The 25,156-nt window shown below is 44.5% G+C and overlaps 2 protein-coding genes across 10 annotated transcripts in view; one reads left to right on the top strand and one right to left on the bottom strand.

The window, feature by feature from the left end:
* Window positions 1–454, bottom strand: part of NBR1 (NBR1 autophagy cargo receptor) — a 99,778-nt gene extending 99,324 nt beyond the window's left edge. For 4 of the 6 annotated variants that reach the window (XM_029574248.1, XM_029574250.1, XM_029574251.1 and 1 more), the window contains exon 1: window positions 297–454. The gene's annotated coding sequence lies outside the window, so the exon portion shown is untranslated. The remainder of the gene's footprint in view (window positions 1–296) is intronic. The other 2 variants (XM_029574254.1, XM_029574253.1) reach the window with 2 other exon arrangements.
* Window positions 455–1,241: 787 nt separating this feature from the next.
* The window catches only part of BRCA1 (BRCA1 DNA repair associated), a 218,592-nt gene continuing 194,677 nt past the window's right edge, over window positions 1,242–25,156 (top strand). For 3 of the 4 annotated variants that reach the window (XM_029573188.1, XM_029573189.1, XM_029573186.1), the window contains exons 1-2: window positions 1,360–1,451; window positions 18,354–18,454. In XM_029573188.1, the coding sequence (XP_029429048.1) occupies window positions 18,375–18,454 (80 nt within the window). In that variant the 5' untranslated portion in view covers window positions 1,360–1,451; window positions 18,354–18,374. The other variant, XM_029573187.1, reaches the window with a different exon arrangement.

Raw genomic sequence — 25,156 nt, 5'->3', positions numbered from 1 at the left:
GCAAAAAAAAATATTCCTCACGAAAAGAAGTCAAATTTCAGCACTTTTTAATAATCTTTTCACCTTTCATTTGTAAATCGGCAGTATGGAAGGCTTGCTGTAACCCACCTTATATATAGTATTGATATACTTTGATGAGGGGGGGGGGGGAAGCAGCACATTTTTTTCCTTATTGCTGTTTGCGTCTATTTATTTATTTACCATTAAGGTATCCCCACCTATCCCTTTCTCCCCGCCGCAGCACTAAGAGAAAAAAAGTGTCAGACTCTCCTAAGATCGGTGGAAGAGGCACTCACCTCTATGTCCGAGGTTCAGGCCAGGGGTGGGGGGGGAATAGGGAACGGGGAGGCCTCGGGCAGCGACCGGGCACCAGGATCTCCGACTCCGCAGTACTTCTCACCTCCTCCTTCCCCTCTCCAACATGGCGGCCTGACGTCAGCACGCATGACAACCTCATCGGGCGCGCGGGGTGGGGGGAGTAGGGAAGACCTGGGTTCTGTCAGCTGATTGGCAGCCGCCCTCGTGCGAGCGCCCCCTATTGGCTGGCTAGGGAGGGCGAGGGGGCGCGGCCCAATGGTGGAAAAATAAACAATGGAGGCTGCCTTGCTGCTGCAGGAGTAAGAGGACACACTTCCGGGTTGGGAACTGCCTAAGGCAGCATTTGGCATTTGCCTGCTAAGTTCCTTTCCTTGGCCAGACAATGAAGGTTTCCATGACATTGCATCATAATAAAGGACTATGATGTAACCATCTGAGGACAGGGGCCTTCCCCTTTCTCTGCATGAAAATGATGTATGTTTAAGAAAGGACTTCCATCTGACGCTAATTTTTACAAAAACGATGCACAATTGTAATTGACATATAACCAACATTTGCTTCAGTTCAGTGCTCGTGAAATGAACCATTTATCTGCAACAGATTCAGATAACTTTATTGTCATGACAATTTTACATGTGTTTTACCAAAATAATACACAGACTAAGTAAAATGAAAGAGCCAAGAGCTATGAAAAACACACGCTCCAACTATTTTTTTTATCAGTGGACCTCTTTTTACCTGAGTTAACTTTGCACTCGTGCTATGCCTTTAAATCCTCAATAATACTATCAGTAACAATAAAAACAAAGAGCACATGACTCCACTTCCTCTCAGTGACGCAGTCTCTCTTTCCACGTGACGCGTTCTGCTCTCTCTCTCTTTATTGGTCGTTATGAGGAAAGGGGTGGAAGGGTTGAGCAGAGTTCCCTGCGAGGCTCCCGGCGGGAAGGCGTGTTCCGTTTCCTAGGTGACGGAGACGGGCCGGGCGCCGGAAGTTCGCGGCTCTGGAAGGCAAAAGCGCGCCAATCTTCAAAGGTGGGGGGAGGGTAGGAAGTAACCACGGGGTTGGGGAGGCGAGTTGTGTTTCCGAGGGGAGTATATGGAGTAACACGGTGGTGGCAGAAGTTGGGCAGGTGAGTGATGGGATTTAGGAGTTTTTGTGTGTTTAATATCTCGCGCGCGGAGGAGGGGGATGGCTCACAGGCAGGGGAAGGTCGGTTGTTGTTTCCGCCCCTTCAGGCTCCGGGGTCTGCTGTTACGAGGCTGCCCAAGGCCCAGCGCGGTTGTTGCAAAACTGGTGGCAAGTACATGAGTGTGTGAAAATAAGGGTCCTACCCTTAGTTACAAACACGTGTGTGTGTGTAAAGAAGAAGAGAAGTGCCCTGTGACAGGGTTCTCTGCATCTCTCCATGCACAGGGAGTGCGGACTCTTTAATTACTTATTTGTTTAGCTGAAGGCGAGTTACATTCGGGTACTCTATTTATTTATTTTCCTGTCCCCACAGTGTTTATAATTTAAGGATCCTGTTTACTAAACATTTTCTTCCATTCTGTGTCTATGGGAAAAATGTTTGGTAAAGAAGGTCCTGAGTTTGTACCTTCCCAGGATCTTTTATGGATTTGGGTACAGAAATGTAGCTGAAAGGATTTTTTTTTCAAAATGAAGGCCTTGGGCAGTTTACTTCCCATATATCTATCTACATACTTTTTGTGATCACTTAGGTGTATTAATTTTGATGGCAGATTTTTAGGCTTTAACTCCCTGCCCCTGCAACATCCCTTCTCTCCCCTCTTTTCTGTCCATGTTTCAGAGTCCAGGGTAGTTCTGAAAACCCTTGGCCTGCATATAAGCCGGTAACCACTGAGCGTGATCTGCCCATTTTATGGTAAAAGAGATGTCAACTTGTGTTGGTTGTGCCTAGGCTGGGATTTAAGATGATGGTGACTATGGCATAGGACTTGGGGCAAGAGGTTCCATCCTCCTCCCCTTGGAAATTAAAGATTGGCAGGGAGCATTCCAGTTTTTTGCTACCCTCTGAATTTGGCACTCCAAGGCACGTGCTTATATTGCCTATTTCTAAATCTGGCCCTGGTTGTGCCAGAGGATTGTAAATCTGAGCTGTAAAAGGTGGCTTTTGCAGCACCTATTAATGTGTTACCAGTCTGAAAGAAAGACATCTGATCTAGCACATGAATGCATATACAAGCCTGAGGGTTAGATCTGATGTTAGGCCATGCCTTTCAAGGTAGATTTGCTTACTAATTGTAACTGGATAATTGAGCAAGCTCTCTATAAGGTGAATTTGATGTGCTGCAAAAGAACACAGGTACAAATATCCAAAAGCAAGTGTAGTCTATGCAAGAGTGAATGGGGAAATGGAGGTTACATTTTTTCCAGTGAACCTATTTCCCCACCTTATTTGCCTCTCTAATCCATTGTGGCATCTTCCACCACTTCAACTATTAAAATGTACCCAAATCAGAGATTATATTGTTTGATTGTGCTGCTGCTGTTGTTATCCATGAAAATGGGAAGCATCTCTTTCACTTGGAGGCCCCCCAGCATGTCTAATATTTGATGCCATCTCCTGCATCAGTTTCTGCTATGCTACATAACACTAATGAGTTATGCTTTTGCTTTCTAATGATGGGAAGGTGTGAGGTAATGCAGAAACATAAAACATGATGATATACAGTTTTCTTTTCCAGTAACAACCATGGTGCAAGAGGCCCTTAGGTTACGCAGCTAGATGTATAAAGTCAGTACAGCAGTGTCAGCTCAAAGTTGACTTTGCTTCCCTTATAAAGATCTAGTGCTCCCTTTGGTTCTTCAGAGGTTTTTAAGGCATTTATTTTAGGAGGAATTGAGATGGATGATTCAACCTGCTCCTCCAGCAAGCATTTGCAGATCCCAGAGGGCTGGGGAGCCCACTCGATGAGGGTGCAAGACTCCTTGTAGACAGAATCAGAAACTGTCTTTCCAGGGGAAAATAGCAGAGCAGCACCCTTGTCTTCATTGCATCCCTGCTCTAAGCAACTTGATGTGTGGGTGGGTGGGTGTAGGCTGGGAGAGGCTATACCTTGGATGCAGGAGTCTTAAAAGCTATCATAGCTTCATCCCACCTGATCTGGATAGAGCTTTGGTATAAATTACTTCTCTGGATTGGTCTGGCACGGACAATAGGAAGGTGACATTTAAGTTTACCTGTTAATTTTCTTTCTGTAGTTCTGCCAGATCACTTCAGAATCCACTCAGGAAAGCCATGACGATCAAAGGCTCTAACTGACAAGTTCAGAAAACTAACAGCGAATAAATATTTGCAAACTCTGTAGGTAGTTGGCTTAATCATGACCTTGGTGTATGGATTATCTAATTTAGTTTAATGGCCATGGAATGAAGCTTTTTGACTGTATCAGGTTTTGGTTGGGATTGTGATTTGGAAACCAAACAAACAGTTGTCTTCCATTATCTTAACATAGGATACTGAGGAGCTGAATGCAGCAGCAGATCTTTTGCAGGGAGCATGTAGATAGCATTGAGCTTCTTTGCTCTGCCTGTTGGCAGGGGATGTAATTCACTCTTCTGGACTGGTCTGGCAGGATTAAGGGAAAGAAAATGAATAGGTAATTTTACATTTCACCTTATGTTCAGCTAGGTATATTATAATCAGTAGACCGTAGGAATGTGAAGACACAGCATAAGGGATCAGTTCATAATTTTTTTGTAAATTTTCTTTATTAGTATATCAGTCCAAAAACATTAGAAGCAATTGAAACTGATATTTTCCTAGCGTGTAGCCAGAAGGACTCCGGACCAATGGGTTATGCTCCCCTGCCAGCCGATGGAGACTGAGTCAGATTTCAAAATTGACTTCACTCTACATTTACCCCTGCAGTGACCTCAGTCCTTCAGTATTTCTCCATCTTCAGCAGATGGTGGACGTACCTCTCCCTATGGGGATTGCTGTACTTTTTGGAAGGGGAAATTCTACATTTGAATTGGAGAAAGAAATTGAGCCCTGCTCTCCTGCAGTGACACCTAAAGGTCCCTTCCCTAATTGAGAATTCTTGAGGTGATTTCCGAGATCCCTCAGAGGTGAGCCTTGGTCCGGTAGCCGGTTCCTGGTGTGTACTTGCTTACTTGCTGCTTAAGCAGCTGAAAGGTAGCTGCTTAAGCAGCAAGGAAGATGAGCGTGGCACTGAAGGCCAAAGCCCTCTCCTCCTGCAACCAGAGACTGTCTCTATACTCAACTGGTAAGTGCTGAGCCTAGGTAAGTTAAAAAAAAAAAAAAAAAGTGTTACCTTCTGATTCAGAGACGTAGGAATTTTTGGTAAGATTTCCTCCAATCTCTAATGTCGTTCCCAATCCTGTTGGGGTAAGGGGAAATGGGCTTCCAAGCGGGTTGAGTGCTTCACACACACACACACACACCCCCCTCCCCCCCCCCCCCCCCCCCCCCCCCCCGGTGAGCTAGGCCCCATTTTAGGCTTGGTCGGTACGCGGTGTGCATCAACCCTGCACGTGAGCTGCACACATAACATGGTGCACGTACATATGTGCACAACCTACGAAGCACAGAATAAAGGTAAATCTGGGCACACAGGCTGTGCGTGCGCGTCCCACTTAGGTACCCGAAATCTGTGCGCATAAAAGTTTAAGCACGAGCCGACAATGCACAGTTACCATCACCAGTGGTGCTCTGGCAGTCAAGAAACATAAGCGCCTTTTTCTCTGCGCTGCTTGTCGTCATATTAGGACTTCACGGTCTGGCCCGGATTCCAACTTATGTCAGCACTGTGAGGAAGCCCAGGGAGAGTTGACCTACCCAGACCTGGCTAAACCCGACTCCTCCCATTCAGAGGATTGGTTAGCCACACCTTAACTTGAAGAACCCCGGATCTGAATACCCCTGGGACAGGGTCATCCATGGGAGAGGGAAATTTAGCAGCACGTTCTCCAGTACCTCCTGGGCCAGGCATAGACCCGGCTGCCTTCTCTTGGGTGGAATTTTTCCAGGGCCTTCAAGCCTTTGTACAGGTGCAGTCTGCTACTTCACTTGCCCCTGTTCGGATGAAACCTCAGCCTGTAAATCCTCCCTCTCCCAGTCCTATTGGCAGACCTCGAGGCATGCCTCGCCTTACCAAGGGTATCCCTGGCAGGGACCTGGACAGCACAGATGAAGATACAGATTCTTTGGAAGATGGGGAAATTCCCCTGGCTTAAAACCGTATCAGACCGTTACGGTTTTTCCATATAGATGATTTGCCGGCCCTGGTTTCCCAGACCCTGAAGATGCTGGAACTTTCTGGAGCAGCCTATATGACGGAACCATAGTAGAATCCCATTCTGATTTCCCTACGGAAAGCCTCTTGCTACTTACCAGTACTGGAAGCCATCCAGGAGTTGATTGACCTGGAATGGGATGCCCCAGAAGCAAGTTTTAAAGGGGGACAAGCGTTAGAAGGTCTATACCCACTGGATCTGGCAGTGAGAGAGCATTTGGATTTCCCTAAAGTAAGTGTGCTGGTCTGAGCTGTCTCTAAACAAACAGCTATCCCAGTGGAGGGATGAATGGCATTAAAGGATGTGCACGATAGACAGATGGAGTCTATCCTTAAACAGGCCTTTGATGCAGTTGCAATGACCTTACAGATTGCTTCTTGTTGTAGCTCATTCATACCTACTCCACTCTCAGGAGGTGGATGACTTGGGAGTGAATTCCAGAACAGTTATGGAATACACCACTGTCTTTTTAGCTGACACGGGCTCGGATCTAGTCTGTACTTCGGCCAGAAGACAGCTATGGCTGGAGAATTGGTCAGCAGACGCAACCTCCCTTTAAAGGATCACTCCTTTAAGCGAATTGGAAAAGCTGGCCAGTAAATGGGGTGAATCTCCAGTTGTCTGGCTACTAGAAGATGAAGCAGTTACAGTGCCCCCATCACCTATGAGGGGTCAATCCAGGGGCTTCCAACGCTTTCAACATTTAGGAGGTCTCGATCCTTTGGGAGGTCTCAGTCCTTTTGTAGTTGACAGCCCAAGAGAGAGGCAGGCTAGGGTTCGGATTCGTCCCGAAACATAATGAAATTTTGCTGACCCACCCTCAGAACAAGGCAATAGGGGGTCGACTGTCCCTCTTCTACCAGTGGTGGGTCGCGATCACTTCGGACAAATGGGTTCTGGAGGTCATATGAGAAAGATATGTGCTGGAATTTCACAGAACTCCTCGGGACATATTCATGATGACTCCTTGCCACTCCCAGCACAAGAAGCAAGCAGTGGAGACAACTCTCTTCAGGATGAGGGATATAATCCCAGTTCCTGTGCCCCAGGAGAATAGAGGGCATTCCATTTATTTCCCCGTACCCAAGAAGGGAAGATTCCTTTCGCCCCATCCTGGACCTCAAGAACATCAACCAACATCTGCAAGTAAATCACTTCCTCGTTAAAACCCTACACTCCATGATAATGGCCATTCAATCGGGAGAGTTCTTAACCTCCCTGGACCTATCCGAGGCCTACCTACATATTCCAATCCATCAAGAAAACCAACATTTCCTACGATTTGCAGTACTGGGTTGCCATTATCAGTTCTGGGCACTGCCCTTTGGCCTAGCCACTGCCCCCAGAACATTTTCCAAGATTACGGTGGTCATAGTGGCAGCAATTGAGAAATCAGGGAATTCTGGTGCACCTGTACTTGAATGACTGTTTGATCCAGGCCAAGTCCGTGAAAGAGAATCTCCGGGTGACCTCCTTGCTTCAGGAACTCGGCTGGGTTGTAAACATGGACAAAAGCAGTCTCAAGCCCTCCCAGGGAGTTCGGTTTGACACCAATCAGGGCAATGTCTTCCTTCTGACCACGCGGATAAGGAAGTTGATGTTCCAAGTGCGTCAATTGATGAGCACAATCCGCCTGGCTGTCTGGAGCTATCTCCAAGTTCTCAGTTTGATGGCAGCAACCATGGAAGTAGTGCTGTGGGCAGAGGTACACATTCGACCACTTCAACGCTCACTTCTGTCACTTTGGAACCCTCAGTCTCACGACTATTCGATTTCTCCACTTACTGATGGGAGTATGCTCTCGGCTCCAGTGGTGGCTGCAGCAAGCTTAACTGAGCAGGGGTGTACCCCTGTCATCCCCGAACTGACTGGTTCTCACAACAGACGTGAGCCTCCGGGGCTGGGGAGCTCACTGTCAGGAACTGATGGCCCAGGGACGTTGAACCGAGGAAGAGGCCCTCTGGAACATCAATCACTTGGAAGCCCAGCCAGTCAGATTAGCATATCTTCAAAAGCCACAGAATCCAGGGTCAAGCGGTCTGTGTAATTTCGGACTATGCAACGATGAAATTTAATGTGGATAAGGGCAAGGTGTTGCATATAGGGGAAAAATAACCCATGCGGTAGTTACACAATTTTAGGTTCCATATTAGGAGCTACCATTCAGGAAAAAGATCTAGGCATCGTAATGGATAATACATTGAAATCGTCAGCTCAGTGTGCTGCAGGAGTCAAAAAAGCAAACAATGTTAGGAAGGGAATAATGAATAAAATGGAAAATGTCATAATGCCTCTGTATTGCTCTATGATGAGACCGCACCTTGAGTACTGTGTACAGTTCTGGTCACCACATCTCAAAAAAGATATAGTTGCACTGGAGAAGTTACAGAGAAGGCCAACCAAGGGGATGGAACAGCTCCCCTTGAGGAAAGACTAAAGAGGTTAGGGCTGTTCGATTGGAGAAGAGATGGCTGAGGGGGGATATGATAGAGGTCTTTAAAATCATGAGAGGTCTAGAACAGGTAGATGTGAATCTGTTATTTACACTTTCGGATAATAGGACTAGGGGGCATTTCATGAAGTTAGCAAGTAGCACATTTTAAGACTAATCGGAGAAAATTATTTTTCACTCATCGCACTATTAAGCTCTGGAATTTGTTCCCAGAGGATGTGGTTAGTACAGTTAGTGTAGCTGGGTTTAAAAAAGGTTTGGATAAGTTCTTGGAGGAGAAGTCTATTAACTGCCATTAATCAAGTTTACTTAGGGAATGACCTCTGCTGCTATTATCATCAGAAGCATGGGATCTTCTTAGTGTTGGGGTACTAGCCAAGTTCTTGTAACCTGGTTACAACAGGATGCTGTGCTTGATGGACCCTTGGTCTGACTCAGCATGGTAATTTCTTATGTTGGTAGCCTACATCAACCGCCAGGGTGGAACCAAGAGCCAGCAGGTGTCACAGGAGATAGAGCTCCTTATGGAATGGGCAGAAATACATCTATAGATGATCTCAGCCTCCCACATTGCAGGAAAAGGCAAATCAGAGCAGACTTTCTAAACAGGGAGAGTCTAGATCTAGGAGAGTGGGCATTGCTGGCCAAAGCCTTTCAGCTGATAGTAGATCACTGAGGTCTCCTGGCCATCGACCTGCTGGCCTCATCCCACAATGCGAAGGTTCCCCAATTCTTCAGTCGCAGAAGAGATCAGTGGTCCCTGGGGATCAGTGCTCTTGTTCAGACCTGGCCAGAAGAAGAGTTGCTATACGCCTTCTCTCCGTGGCCCCTGCTGGGCAGGGACATTCGCAGAATTGAGCACCACAGGGGATTAGTCCTACTAGTAGCTCCAGATTGGCCCAGGTGTCCATGATATGCAGACATGCAGAGATTGCTGGTGGAGTTCCCCCTGTGCCTCCCACCACACAGGGCCTGACTCGATTCTATCTTGCAATCTGCCCTTGAGAGTGCTCACCTGATGAAGTAATTGCCACCTTACTCCACTTTTGGAAGTTCTCTACGTCCCTAGCGTATGTGCGGGTTTGGAGAATATGGAGGCCTGGTGCGAGGAAGCAATGTCCCCTCTTGGGTGATCAAAATCCCACTAATTCTGGAATTCTTGCAGGATGGCGTGAATAAAGGTTTGACCATTAACTCCTTGTAGGTCCAGGTAGCTTCTCTCTCCTATTTCAGGGGCGAGGTGTACGGAACCCGCCTGTCGGCTCATCCGGACTTGGCCCGTTTCTGAAAGGGGTGAAACGCCTCTGACTACCCCTGCAGTGGATGGTTCCCTTGTGGAATCTTAATCTAGTATTGACATTTTTGGCAGGGCTCTCTTTTCGGCCACTGTGCAGTCTTTCCTTGCGTTTATTAACCTTGAAAATGGTGTTCCTGGTGGCTGTATTCTCGGCACGTCTCATCTTTGAACTGCAGGCATTGTCGTATCGGGAACAATTCCTCCAGATGACTCCAGGAGTGTTACAGCTTTGTACCGTTCCATCCTTCTTGCCCAAGGTAGTCTCAGTTTCATTTGAATCAGTCTGTTTTGTTTCCATCTCAGATAAGCACAAGGATGTGGAAGAATACTACCACCTTCGTCATTTGAATGTCAGTAGAATTTTGGTGCAGTATCTGGAAGTTTCAGAACCAGTCCAAAAGACGGACCGCCTGTTTGTCCTTCATGGTGTAAGGAAGCAGGGCGAACCACTTCACGGACTACTATAGCTCGTTGGATTAAGGAGTGGTCGCGTAGCCTATGTGGAAGCAGGAAAGCCATTTAACTTCTAAAGATTAAAGCTCATTCCACTAGGGGCTCAGGTGGTCTCATGGGTAGAAGCTAGGCTGCTGTCTCCTGTCAATATCTGCCGAGCGGCGACATCATTCTCCTTGCACACCTTCTCCAGGTTCTATCGCCTGGACGCATAGGCCTGAGAGGATGCAGTTTTTGCAAGGGCGTTGTTAACCAGATCACGGGCAGCCTCCCGCTCCAATCGGGAGTAGCTTTTGTACATCCCATTGGTCCTGAGTCCATCTGGCTATACTCTAGGAAATGGAGAAATTACTTACCTGATAATTTCATTTTCCTTAGTGTAGACAAATGGACTCTGCATCCTGTCCATGGCTGCCCAAGTACGGTGCCAAGGATTCGCTCGTGGAGTAGCTTATCTATTCCAGGAGATTACGGGTAAGACGTCATCCATTCGCTAGATTAGGGCATCTATATTCTTACTGGGGTTCAGTGTTTATGATTGGTTGAGTACAATTGCGGTTATCCGTTTTTTTAATCATATTTTAATCAAGTTTTTCTCAATAGTATGTCCACAGTGGCTTTTGAAGAGAATACTGAAGGCTGAGGTCACTGCAGGGGTGTATGTAGGGTGACTCTGTCTCCATCTGCTATCAGGGGAGCATAACACATTGGTCCTGAGTCCATGTGGCTACACTAAAGAAAACAAAATTATCAGGTAAGTAATTTCTCCAACATATATGCCAGGATTTTAGAAGTTGTATTCCCAAACTTATAGTATTGGTATTTATGGAAATGTATAGGTTGAATTGCCCTCTGGTGTAACAAGTGATTGAGGGCTGCCTGAGCTCTGTCTAACTTTAATTTTCATTCTAAAGACATATGAGTAATTTGATTGCTTTTTTTCCTGTAGTAGAAGCTTGGACAGATTTAGTATCTCTGCATCTCTTGCTTGCTTTGTGTTTGCCACATATGCAATATAATATCCTTTCACCACCTTCCTGCTTCTAAAAATAATGTTGGAGATACTTCAGGTCACTTATTAAATTCCAAGTAAAATGATCATTTTTCTGCAAGTATTTACAGAAGCTAACATTTATTAAATATGGATTTATTCTCCATGTAAATGCAGAATTGATTGGGTCTCCTAGGCCAAGACCAATGGAAAAAGGAGTATGATCCGACAATGTTATATCGATATATATATTACTATTACTACAGGTATTAAGGACAAACATGGACTACTCCATACTAATACAACAGATATTATATAGATCTTTACTGAGTACTACACTGAACTTTATGGTAGAAAGGATATATTTTATTTTAAATGGGCTTAATGTTCCAAATATTACCCATATGGTTTATATGTATATATAATTTCAAAACATAGAGAGCCCAACATCACAACATACTTTCCCTCTTCATCTTTTAGTGTTTTTTTTCCTGAACAAAAGGAAGCATTTTGTGGATCAGTATGGCCATCCCATGTTTGTCTTCTGGAGAAAGATGAGAAACCATACCATTGCCCACAATCCTGTCTCAGCTTTGAGTGCTTTATGTACTTTTAATTTTTCAAACCCATCCAGCACTTTCTTCTGCTTAATTGATGAGTGCAAACCGTTCACATTCAATGAAACTAAATTTACCCTAACCATAATCCAGGCTATACTGGCTTATTACAAACTGCATAGCATGGACCAGCAAGGACTCGTAGACAAAAAAATCCCAATACTCTCTAGCACAACACCTAGAACCATTTAGGTATCCACCATTTCCTTCCAATTTCATTGTTATTTATGATCTGCACTAACAGTTACCATCACGCACACTCGCAGTCTTACCCATTCACTTACTAAATATACATACAGTCTACTTAAACATATCCTATAACCCCTCAATGAAAAGGCTGCACAGGACCCCTGTTCTCTAGAATTGATAGCCATTCCTTCTTCCAGGTTCAGCCACCAGAGGATGCGCCTATGGGAAATTCTCCTAAACCATCAATATGCATATACAGAGCCAAGTTCTCTAGGAAGATAGATTTCATCCAAAAGCCATTATAATTATGAATGGATAGTCTTCTTGACTGCTCTAGTACTAACCCCCTTATGAAATCGTTTGTTCACAAACGAGCTGGGATTGTTTTTGGACAATGACATGAGCAGTCTCATTGGGGAAAAAAAAATCCATGTTATCATAGCCGTTCCATCCAAATGTCTTTTGAGGACTCTGTAGAGCTGACTATCTAGTCCATTCCTAACTCAGCACCGCCTGGCAATTAAAGAACAAAGTTGATACCATAGTTCAGACTAAATAAAGGTGTGACTGTTCCAGTGGCATAGGCAGCAGCACTCATTGTACAAAGACTCCAAGCAGCTAGAGAGCTCGTCAGAGCCCAAGTGAGATGAGCCCCTGCGATCAGGGTTACAAGCTCGTTTGTCTGTCCACAAAACACAAAAGAAGCTTGCATTTGCAAAGGCGGTGACCCTGGATAGTCACAAAGCCAGTAAATAAAATCGGGGCTCTGACCCAGTCACAGGTCATATTGCCCTGCTGTATACTACTAGCAGCAGTGCAAGCGGCAACCTTTCAAAGGTCACGTAAAGCACAGATGGGAAATTTCATTCCTCGAGGGCCACAAACCTGTCAGGTTTTCAGATGTGTGGAAATCTCTCCATGCATATTCATTAGGGTCATCCTGAAAACCTGATCGGTTTGCGGCCCTCGACAACCAAAATCCCCCCCCCCCCCCCAATATAAAGCATGGGAAGAGAGATCTTCAAAACACAGAAACCGCGTTCAGCATGAGACAAAAACTTAACGTGAAAAGCATGTTTGCCTCACAGCTTTCTTACATGCACTAAAAACAATTCATGTAAAGTAGTAATATAGGTATGAAGCACTGCAGCAATTGTGCATCCCTAGTGCGTCCTTGGCATCAGCTGCCCAGGAAATGTGCACAGGTTATGAAAACGGATGCTTGATTCGAGCATCCATTTTATCCCACGGCAGCTAATTTACTGGCACAATATACACGGCCTGGAGCATGCGTATTGTGGGGGTATATTGTGCGCCCCGAAATCTTTTTCTTTTTTTTTTTTTCCCGTCAAGCTTTATTTTTTTCATGATGCTGCTTTCTGTGGTTCCTCCTACTCAGTATTGCGATAATACCAAATAGGAGGAATCACAAAAAAGCAGTATTTTTGATTTATTTATTTTTTTTTTTTAGTTGAGCCCTTGCTGCGCGGCAAGACTTGACTCCAGCTCTGGAGCTAGCGTTACATTTTCCAGGTTAAAAAGTGCACATCAGGCATGTGGCGGTTTTTTTTTGCATCTGGGGTAATAGCTAATAGCCTCTTTTACGTGGCGTTTTTATGTGGTGAGAGCTATTAGCTACGCACTTGTTTGGAACACGTTTTGTACATGCTAATCCCATTCCTGCATCGGTAGTTATTCTAACACGTCCAAGCTGAGCACTAGGCTGAGCACACTATATTGCATCGGCCTCTTAATAAAATCTTTCTCCCTTTAAATTTGATTATTTCTGGCTCGTAAGAAAAATAAATCTATCTCATTTTGTCTGCTGAGTTTAGAATCCTATTCATGACCAGTCTAGGTCGCTCTCCATTTTCCCTCGCTGGACCAGCTCTTTTGCATTTGATTGGCTCCAATTCCACATTCAGGCTCAAACCCTGCGGCAGCCACATTTAAAAAAAAAACTGCATACGTTCACTGTTTCTTATCATTTTAGGGAGACCCCCAACTCTTATGTTATTCCTATGGCCTCTATTTTCTTGATCCTCTGTGCCCCAATAGTTTCATTTTCTTTCCTTAATTTTGCTTAGTTGTTGACTCATGTGATCCGTTCTCTATTTCTGTGATACTCAACCACCACAATTTTCTGAGCTTGCAATTCAAAACCTTCCCTGATTTCATCCATTGTGGACTGAAGCTTGCTCAAACCATAAGCTTTTGGAGATCTTTCACCATTTTGTCTGACACAACCGCCACTATTTTCTCTGTCATTTCCTGGCTTCTCTGCCATCTTACACTCTCTCTCGCATAAGTTTGGAACAGTTTGTAGTCATTACTCTTCTCTTTTTGATTAAAAATTTGTTCATACATAAAGATCTCTTTAAGGTGAATTATGAGCTTTTACTTAGTAACCTGTATAAGGATATGCAGCAATGGGATAGATTTCATGTACCTTGGCTGGGTAGGATTGCTATCGTGAAGATGAATTTGTTCCCCCGCTTAAGCTATCTTTTTCAGGTATTACCTTGTCTGATCCCCGGTGCATGGTTCACAGCTGTACAAAAGAAATTCCTTTCCTATATATGGAAAAAAAGACCTCCAAGGGTTTCTCGTATGGTTATGTACAGGATCAGGGCTAAGGAAGGATTGGGTGTACCACACTTAAAAAAAAATACTATGTAGCCTCACAAATCCAAGCGGTAATAGAATACCACATCCTAGGTAATAGGAAGCAGTGGATGACTATTGAAGGCTTTGGGATGGGTAGAGAGCCCCCAGAGAGCATTTTATGGGATCGAAAGAGACCTGTTTTGATGGAACCCTCCATATTGCCGTCATTGCATTGACCCTTGACGATATGGTATAATTGGAGGGAACGCTTGACTGGGAAAACAGGATGTTTTTTCCAGGCCCAATTTAGATCTCTGTCCAACTTTCCCATTGGCCGGGTTTCTCAGTCATTTCAACCATGGGCAGACAAGGGACTTTATAGAGTACAACAGGTATGGGAGGTAGGAGCTGTGAAGCCTTTTTCAACATTGCAAAGGGAATATAGTCTCTCCCAGGCTGATTTTTTGGTGTATGCTCAGTTACGTCAATTTCTCCACAGTTCCGAGGTCTCCAGAGATCTGGCACGCGGAGTCTCTTTGCTGGAAGGTTTTTGTTTGGTACATAAGAAACCTAAATTAATGTCAAAGATATATAAACTGTTGGATGCTGGTGGGACATATCAGCACAACTGAAAACCCCAAAAAATAGCTTGAAAATTTGAAATAATCACAATATTAGATTCAGCTATGTGAAAAGGAGCTCATGTTGTAGGTATCTTACGACCGTCATAAATTGCCTCTAGAAGCTTTGTGGCTTATATGTGAAGCCCGTGAAGCTCTGGGCTTAACTAATCGTAGGTCAGCCGCAGGAGGAAACGCTAGCAGGCAGCGCTTTTGTCACGCACCGCTTCTTTTTCGCTACTTCCAGCCATGAACTGACCACAATAGCTTCATCCTATGCATTAACAGAACCTTGGCTCCTGAAGCTCCCTGAAGAAGGAGTAACACACTCCGAAACACTGCCATGTCGGAGGACAGACTTCAGGACTACATATGCTGATAGTGGATTCAAGCTAAGTGCACGAATCAGTTGTAATACATACAGTGCCTTATCTTGTGCTATAGCTCTGGATGGAGAATACCAGGATTTCTTGCGACCTATGATTAGTTAAGCCCAGAGCTTCACGGGCTTCACACATAAGCCACAAAGCTTCTAGAGGCAATTTATGACGGTCGTAAGATACCTACAATATGAGCTCCTTTTCACATAGCTGAATCTAATATATGGTGGGAGAAGGAGTTGGCGGGCAGCTGGGACAATGAATGGTGGGATACATGCTTTTTGGGTTTAGGCCGTCACTCCGTCTACTGCTATGATCGAAAATGAGTATAAACTGTTATACGGGTGGTATATCTGTCCTGTTAAACTAGCGAAGTGGTACCCCAAGATTTCGAACATTTGGCAGTATGAAAAGGACCCGGGCACCTTTCTCCATGTCTGGTGGCTTTGTCTGAATATTCAAGCTTTTTGGGTTCAAATTCAAGGGATGGCCAAAGACATGCTGTATACGGAACCATTGCTACAACCAGACATGTGGCTTTTGGGGTTGTGGCCTGGGGAACAGGGGATAGCCACCTTGAGACTTCTGCGATAATTTTGGCCATAGCGGCTAGATTAGTGGTTGCACAGTGGTGGAAGCGGAAAGAAACACCGCAGTTGAGATTAGTGGTCACAAAGCTGATGGGCATTAGAGCGATGGAGAAAATCGCCGCATTCCGCAGAGATACCTTGGCTAAATATGAGAAAATATGGGCTCCCTTTGATAAATGGCTTCAGGGACATTGGTACCCAGGATGACCACTGGCATCTCAGTGTACTGTTTCATCACATCGTATACATTATGCATGGAACTCACGTCTGTCCTTTTTATTTGTGTTCAAAAGGAATGGCAGGAGCATTGTACCTTATTTCTGTATATTGCAGATGTTATATCTATACATACTTTGTTACTGTTTATGTGGGGGTAATGTTTCAGTGAGGGGTGGGTAGGGAACATAAAAATGTTTGGATAATCTATCTCTGTGGAGATGTAGCTGAATGGAAATTATTGGCTTATATTTTGTTTTGTCCAAATAAAAAGTTAAATTACAAAAAAAAAAAAAAATTTGTTCATACAATATTAAAGAAGGTAAATGCAGCAATTGGTGAGGCTAAGGGCAAAACAAAGCATGATCAACGAAGGTATTAGGGGAACCTCCCAGAGCAATCCAAGCCTGCTTCCTCTCATATGCATAGAGTCCAGATCATAAGTATAATCAGTGGATTTCAGAGACTGGATGACAGAATAACGAACTTACTGGAACGCAGAAATAGGCTATCTCAATGGCCTTTAAACCGCGTCAAGTCGTGTTGATTTTGTCAGTAATGACGTCTATGTCTTGTAAGAGTTTATGAATGTTATATTATAGAATTTTGAAGATGAATAATATTTTAAATAGAAAAGAAAAAATAAATGATGGCTGATAAAGGCCATGCAGTGCATCCAGTTAGTGTAGCTGGGTTCAAAAAAGGTTTGGATAAGTTCTTGGAGGAGAAGTCCATTAACTGCTATTAATCAAGTTTACTTAGGGAATAGTCACTGCTATTAATTGCATCAGTAGCATGGGATCTTCTAGGTGTTTGGGTAATTGCCAGGTTCTTGTGGCCTGGTTTGGCCTCTGTTGGAAACAGGATGCTGGGCTTGATGGACCCTTGGTCTGACCCAGCATGGCAATTTCTTATGTTCTTATGTTCTTATGTCCTTGATCTCCTGTGCTGCTTTATATTCCCTCCGTCTTCCTCGGAGATCCTCTATGCTTGTTCCATGCTTTCTTGAATTCAGATTCTGTCCTTCTCACCACCACCTCCACAGGGAAGCTGTTCCATGCATCCACCATCCTTTCTGTGAAGACACATTTCCTTAGATGACTCCTTTCACCCTCATCCCATGACTCCTCATTCTAGACCCTCCTTTCTATTGAGAGGCCTGCCTCTTCTGCATTTATTCCTTGGTGGTATTTAAATGTCTCTTATGTATCCTCTTTCCCTCCTTTTCATATGCATGTTTAGATCTTTAAGTCCTGACCCCATATACTGTATGCTGAAGATCATTGATCATCTTAGTAGCTGCCCTCTGGACCAGTTCTCTTTGGTTTATATCCTTTTGAAGGTGAAGCTTCCAGAATTGTTCACAGTACTCCAAATGAGGTCGCACCAGAGACTTATACAGAGGCAATATCTCTTCATTTTTCCTGCTCTACACCTAAGCATCCTTCTGGCTTTAGCCATGGCCTTATCTACCTGTTTAGGCACCCTTAAGAGCTCGGGTATCAACCCCATATCCTGCTCTTGTTTTGTGCACAAAAGAATTTCACCCCACCCCTATCTAGTACTGCTCCCTTGGTTTTTGCAAACTAAATGCATGATTGCATTTTTTAGCAGTAAATCTTAGCTGCCAGACTCTAGCTCCCTCCTCAGGATTTCCACACCTTCCAGAATGTCTGCCCTGTTGCAGATTTTGGTGTCATCAATCAAAACGTAAGGTAGGCATGTACACTTTAGCTTCATTTTGTGCCCATCCAGGAAGCTGACCTTCTAACATCCTTATTCTCTAAATGTGATATCTACTATATAGCGCCGCCAAATGCAAAGGACCAGGGTCTGTGGGTCTTTTTTTTTTTTTTTTTTTCACCATGTCTGTGAGCTTGTAGCATGATCATCAAACTGTCGTTGAGAGGAAAAAGCTTGTGAAGTAGCTGCTGCATGTGTAATTTTGTTTTGAGTTTAATATATTTTGTTTTTAGTTTTTATAGAAACTATTCTTAGTGATAGCCACAGCATGCAGCCAAACATGCAGGACCTTGTAGAGTAGTGTAAACGTTTATCTGCTTTTGCCACTAGGTTTATGGTGTGATACTGTGTGTTTTGCTTATTTTTGTCTAGCTGGGATGGTGATCTGAAAAAGAAATAGGTTCCAGATAAAATAAGCTATCAGTAAGTGAAACTGGTGACCTAATGAAAATCTGCTTAAATGAAGGTGTCAACACATCTGACAGAGAGAGTGGCTGCTTGCAGGGGAGTGAAAAGGTCTGTTCAACATAGCATTTAGAAAAAAATGAGTAGTTTTGTTGTACATCTTTAATTTTGTTTTTTTTTTTTCCTGTCAGGTGAGCGCTGGAGAGGATAAAATGGTTTTCCCTACATTGGAAGTTGAAGAAGTGCATAATGTGCTCTCCGTAATGCAGAAGAACTTAGAGTGTCCTATATGGTAAGTCTATAGGAAATGCAAGGCTTCCCAGACGATACTCTCCTCGACGTACCTTTCTTTTTAAATTCAGAACAGTTGCTAACAAACCGTTCTCCCTTCTTGGCCCTCAGCTTATTATTGCAGTAGCTTTTCTGTGAAACGGGCCTCCCCAGGAAGGTGCCATCTTCCATGCTTCGGGCTGAAGGGGAGGGGGTATTACCTTCCTCTTCCAGGAGGGCACTGTAAGTCTCCATTCCTAAAGTTCAGGTTTTGGAGCCTAGAGGCCTACGTACCGAGGCCCTGATGTAATGAGGCATGCATGGCTGGTCGCATTTTTGTATGCACAACTTTGCTTCCAATTAACGGAAAGTTTTGCACATAAAAATGGGAATACACATTAGCAAGCCTCCGTGCAATTCCCATGTTAATGAAGGCATTAGCTATTACTCACCAATAGTTTTTGGTTTTTTTTTTGTTTGTTTTTTTTTAATGCTGAAAATTTTAACTCTGGTCTATGGTGCTTTGTCCTAGTATGGGCCCCAACCTAGAGTTTGGGGAATCTGGTGTTAATGGTTCCTAGACTTTGTGTGCACAACTTTTGTGCCCAATTCATGTCTTGTGCTCTTAATTTTTATTTTCACAAATCATGCTTTATTTATTTTTTTATTTTTTTTTGTAATGTGTGAGTAAAAAATTGTGTGTTTGAACTTCAGCGCCCATTTTTTTACACTTGCTATATTTGACCCTGAGCAAATAGTTTGTTTAGAGAGCAGAGGAAGGGCCTTTGGTGATTAATCCTGCCCCCACCTCACCCATGAGAAAGGAGAAGTGAACTGCAGATCCATTGCTTGTTTAACTTTGTGTGTGTGTGTGTATGCACATGCCTTTTTTTTTTTTTTTTTTGAGGAGGTGGGACCTCTCGGTCTGGAGAGAACGCAGTTCATGGACTACTTTCTGATGACCCGTACTACTTTTATTTTATCCTTTTTCCCCTGTGGTGCCATCTGAAAAAAAAAAAGGTTTGCCAGAATTAGGATGAATGCCAGCTCTGCAGGAGGTACTGAGGGCTTCACCTGCAATTCAATCCAAGTGCTCTGCACCATGCTATCACCCTTGGACAGGATTTAAGAGCGGGAAAAGCATATTAATTTTCCTTACCGTCTATATTAAATTCAGAGTTGTTGAAACAGCCATTGACAATCAAAGAAATTACTTTTGTAATTGCACAAAAGTTCATAAATTGTTGTAGTAATGATAGAGAGGGAGCAAAAGGCTCTCCAGCCTATGGAAATGGCCCTGTTTTATTTTATGATGAGCCTTTAAATCATAAATATTCCAACATCCTCTCACTTTGATGTGATAAAGTTAATGGTCAATTAAAATAAAATCCAGTTAGGAAAGCCATAAAAATTAAAGGCAAGAATGAGAACTGATGCTTTTTATTCTTGTTTTTTTTTTTTTTAATTAGTTGGAAATGTATGCTCAGTCTGTAGGATTTTACTACCCATTTTTATAGAGAACAGGATGTAAGATCACTTTCCTTAGGTGTAAAGCTCTTCAGCAGCTTTTAATGTAGGGATAAAACAAAGGTCCATGAGTAGAAAACAACTTTCCAGGACAGAAAAGGCTATTAAAAACTTCTATTCTATCTTTGCATATAAGTACATTTGTAACATTTAACATAGTACAATATGGCAGATAATAAGCAATTGGCACACCCAGACCGACCAGTTGTCTTTTTCTGCTGGTTCTATACTGCTTTGGTTAGAGAAACATATAAATTCCCAGCCTTAAATCAGCGCCCAGTACCATCCCACTATCACCCTATGTGCTTTACCCAAACTCTATCACAGCATTAGCCTCTACAACCTCTGACAACGGACCTTTTCCCACACTATAGGTGTCAGCATGAGAGGGCACAGGTGTCATGCCCCCCCCTCCCCCCCAGTTTCTGCTGTCAAGTTTGCTGTGCGAGATCAAGAACTTTCTTAAAAAAAATAGCATTGGTGGTAGTAGGATGACTCTCTGTGCATTGCTCCTCTCCTTCCCGTATGCCTCGGAAAGGCAGTGTGACTGGCGCAGCTGAGCCCCACCCCGATCCCATTACTTACCCACTCATTCAGGTAAACAGGAGGAGGAGACAGCCTGTGGCCCTTCCCTTTTCTCTTCTGCCAGGGCCCACGTGGTTCAAAAAGCCAGGCTCTTATTAATACTTGCAGTGTGCCAAACGGCTTCTTTCTGGGGCTGCTTGTTATATGCAGGCAACATACTGAGTTGACTTTGGAAGTTCTTTTTAATAGGTGAATGGCACCCGGACAAATAGGACACTTTCTGAATTATTAGGCCATGTTTTCTTGCTCATCAGTTGCATCTCTTGGTACTTGATGATCTTCTCTCTCCAAACATAGGATAGAATAGTCACTACTAATTAGTAATGCTGTTTTTTCTAGTTTTCTCCTTTCCTGCTACTTCTGGGTTTGTAGAATCAAGCTTTTAATTGGTCTGGTAATGAATAATTATACTCTTATGACTTATGCAAAGAATGTATGTAAGATAAAATGACAACTGTAAATGTAAAGTAAAAGATTAGCAGTGGGAATATGGGTAGAGCTTGGTTGGCCCCCCCCCACCTTAGCCCCCAAAAAGGCATTTCCTCTGTCCCTGGCCCACACCCTCCCCAAGCAAAACAAAAAAAAATGCTTCCTTGTGTTTCCTCTGAGCCCATATTTCAGAAAATAAATTGTTAACCTTTTATTTCTGCATAAAATAAGATCAAACTTTATGGTAACAAGAAAACAGATGCTAGCCCCTCACAGCTGCTTCCCTTGGTGTTGGTATATGGGAAGTACAAGTTTCTCTGAGTCATTATTCCCTCCTGAGAAGTCAGTATTTTTCAGCCCCTGGAAACAGCAATCTGCATTTGACACCAATGGATTTGACTGCCTCATCAAAGGAATTACAGAGCATGTTGTAATTTCAGGAAATTGAGTGACTGTCATTCCTGACTGGCAGAGCCTTAGCCCACGGGTTAGTTGTTCAGAACCAGTAAAATAACACATCCATGACCATTTGAAGCTTCACTTGTACAAAAGATAAATGGAAGTGTGGTGGAGTTTGGGTAGATGGAAAGGGCATTTGTATATACTTTAAAAATATGTGTACAGTCTTTGAAACGTGTGTACATTCCGAGCTGAGCATTTTGAATCATATTATACCAGTGAGCCACAGGATCTGTCACACGCCAATCTGGAGGAGCGCACTCAAACTCCAGAACTCTCAAGAATTTCTTGGACCACTAGTTGGCATTTCAACCATTTAGAGATCAGTTTTGAATCAAAATAAAAAAAAAAACCAAAACAAACCCTCCCATTGCCTTTTAATATGTACTGATGATGGTTTCTTTTGGTATATTTTAGTGCTGTCTTATGTTTATGATGTAAGCCGCTCAGCACGGTTTGGCTAATATCAGTGGAATATAAATAAAATAAACACATAAAATTGATAAAATAAACAAATAAAATAAAATAAAATTGATAAAATAAACAAATAAAACAAAATAAATAAACAAATAAAATTGGGTGATGATGATCTGGACCACAAAGAGTAAAATAGAAATGATGTGCCTGTGTGTGAATGTGCTTCTTTAACCAAAGCCTGCATCTGGTGTCTTCTCAATTAGGGAGTTACTTTATTTTCCCCCATACAGTGAACACAGAGGGCACAAAGCAGCAGTTTCCACCCCACCCCCCATTTTTATTACGCATTATAGATACCTGTTCAAAATGTATTTTCCATTGAAACAGTATTTTGCCTACAAGACTTTTACTATTAATTTTTATTTTAAATATTATTTGTATTGTGGGTTTTTTGTTTTTTTTGTTTTTTTTTTTACATTTCATTAAATATTAACTTGGAAAAGTGCTGCTACACCGCACAAGTTAGGTACACTTCATGTCAGGAAAGAAATGCTGTCACTGCCTCCTCTCCCAGCTTTTCCAGTATGTAGAGTAGGGGTGTGCTCTGTGAACAGAGGTAGATGCAGTTTGGTAGGGGAGCTGGAATCTTAGTGTCTCTCTCTTACCAAATTTCATGCAAATCTTTTAATAGTAAGTGTCCCCAATTTGCACAGACACTTCCCCGGCTCAGCAGCAAATGGCCGCTGTACCGGCCGCCCCTTTATCTGGGCCCAGCACTTCGGCGCGTAATGGGGGTTATGCGTGTGGCCCGGCCCCTTTGAAAATGCGTGCAGAGCACCCAAGGCCCGGCCATGCATGTAACCCCCGTTTTGTTATGCGCGCATGGGATTTAAAATTTGTCCGTTAGTCAACTTGATTGATAGCACTTAATGGACTTCTCCAATAACTTATCCAAACTTTTTTTAAACCCAGCTACACTAAATGCACTAACCACTTCCTCTGGCAAACAGATTCCAGAGCTTAATTGTACGTTGACTGAAAAAGAATATTCTCCAATTAGTCTTAAATGTGCTACTTGCTAACATCAATGTAGTGCTCCCTAGTCCTCCTTTTTTTCAAAAGAATAACTAACCAATTCACATTTACCTGGTTTTTTAGACCTCTCATGATCTTAAAGACCTCTATCATATCCCCCCTCAGCCGTCTCTTCTCCAAGCTGAACAACCCTAAATCTCTTTAGCCTTTCTTCATAGGGGAGCTGTTCCGTCCCCTTTATCATTTTGGTTGCCCTTCTCTGTACCTTCTCCAGTGCAGCTATATCTTTTGAGATTGTACATGGTATTCAAGGTGGAGTCTCATCATAGAGTGATACAGAGGCATTATGACATTTTCCATTTTTATTCACCATTCCCTACCTAATAATTCCTAACATTGTTTGCTTTTTTGACTGCCACAGCACACTGAGCCAATGATTTCAATGTCTTATCCACTATGTCTCCTAGTTCCCTGTACGTACCTGGATCAGTCCAGACAGTGGGTTATGTCCCCAATCCAGCAGATGGAGTCAGCACAAGCTTTGAGGGGGCGTATCCATATATACTACTACCCCCTCTGCAGGAGTTCAGTATCTTCTGACTCCAGCAGATGCGAGTAGGGGAATCAGGCTTCCCCTCCTTTTCCTTCACTTTCTTGCTTGATTATGGCTTGTTGTTGTCTTTTTCTGTGGATCAAGTTTGTATCAAGTTTGTATTAAGTTTAAAAAAAAAAAAAAAAAAAAAGGCAGAGTTCTTTCAACTTCTGGGGAGTGGCTTATCTTCCTTGTCTCTTCTCTGCGGCCTTGCTGTTTATTTCTCGTTGCAGCCAGGGGTAAGTTTGTTTTTCCTTTGTAGTTTTTTCCTTTACAGCTCAGCCCCCGGTGCCCGCGAAAGCCGGTGGAGCCGGCCTCTTCGCTCTTTACTCCCTCACCCGCGGCCATTTTACAGCTCCTCATGGGCTGCTGAGCCATTTAGGGAAAGATGTCTGGGGCGGGTCGTGTGGCCGGGAAGGCCCCCCCGCGGCACCCTCCTCTATTTTCGGACAGCGGGCAGTGCGGGCCGACCGGGCCCCCCCGCAGCGGCGCCTTTGTGCGCGTGGCCCCCCCCGTGGCTTTTTCTTTTCTCCTGCAGCGATCCCGATGCCGCGGCCGTCCCGCTGTGCGGCCTGCGGAGACCCGGGGACCCGGATTTCCCGGGAGGGCATCTGTGCACGATGCCTTCCCGGGGGGGAAGGTACCTCACAGTCCCTGACTGATTCTCTTTTTTGCCCGGGCGGTGCGGGCTGGCCACTCCGCCATTTTTGGCGGGAACGGCGGCCATTTTACATTCTGAGCGCCCTGAGGCGCAGGCCACGAGGGGGAACGGATCCCTGGAGGCCACGAGGGAGAACGGATCCCTGGAGGACTCTACCAGCGGGGGTGTTCCCCCGATTTTGGTGCAGGAACCAAGCACCCAGAGCCAGGGAGCAGGAACCACGCCGCCCCCGAAGCACACCCGAGCAGGCCGGGGTTCTCTCCGGAGTTTATCCTGCTCATGCATACCGCTTATCTGCAGGGGCTGGAAGCACCTGTGGGACCCCCCCCCCTCCTAAGATCCCTCGGATGTCGCCCTCGACGCCGGCCCCCCCCGACCCTCCGGGAGTGGGGGCCTCCCGCCTTCTTACCCGGGTCCGATCCACGCCCGCGGCAGTGGGGGCGGTGTCAGACCCAGCGGGACATGGACTTGACCTCCCGGACGGGGGACAAGGGGACGGCACACAGGAGGGGGATGATCCGCGTACCCTACGCCTCTTCCAGAGGGAAGAGCTGGACGACCTCATCCCGCAGATCATCCAAGAATTAGATTTGGATCCGCCACCAGACCCGCCTGCCCCAGTAGCTCCCGCTGTCATCACTTCTTCAAGGAAGGGAGATCCTGTCCTGGCGGCACTCCGGCCGAGGGCTCGGGCTTTTCCCATTCATGACTCGTTTTTACAACTTCTCACCAGGGAATGGGACACCCCGGAGGCCTCCCTGAAGAGCAGCCGGGCTATGGAAAAGCTGTACCCCACTCCCCGAAGATTTTCTGGACCTCATCAAGGTCCCAAAGGTGGACTCCGCAGTGTCGGCGGTCACGAAGAGGACGACTATCCCAGTGACGGGAGGTGCGGCGTTGCGGGACACACAGGATCGTAAGTTGGAAGTTTTCCTTAAGCGGGTTTTCGAGGTCTCCGCTCTGGGTATGCGGGCGGTGATGTGCAGTTCGCTTGCCCAGCGGGCTAGTCTCCTTTGGGT

Source organism: Rhinatrema bivittatum, chromosome 12, assembly GCF_901001135.1.
Source record: "Rhinatrema bivittatum chromosome 12, aRhiBiv1.1, whole genome shotgun sequence".
Lineage (NCBI taxonomy): Eukaryota > Metazoa > Chordata > Amphibia > Gymnophiona > Rhinatrematidae > Rhinatrema > Rhinatrema bivittatum.
This window is presented reverse-complemented; position numbering and strand designations above follow the sequence as displayed.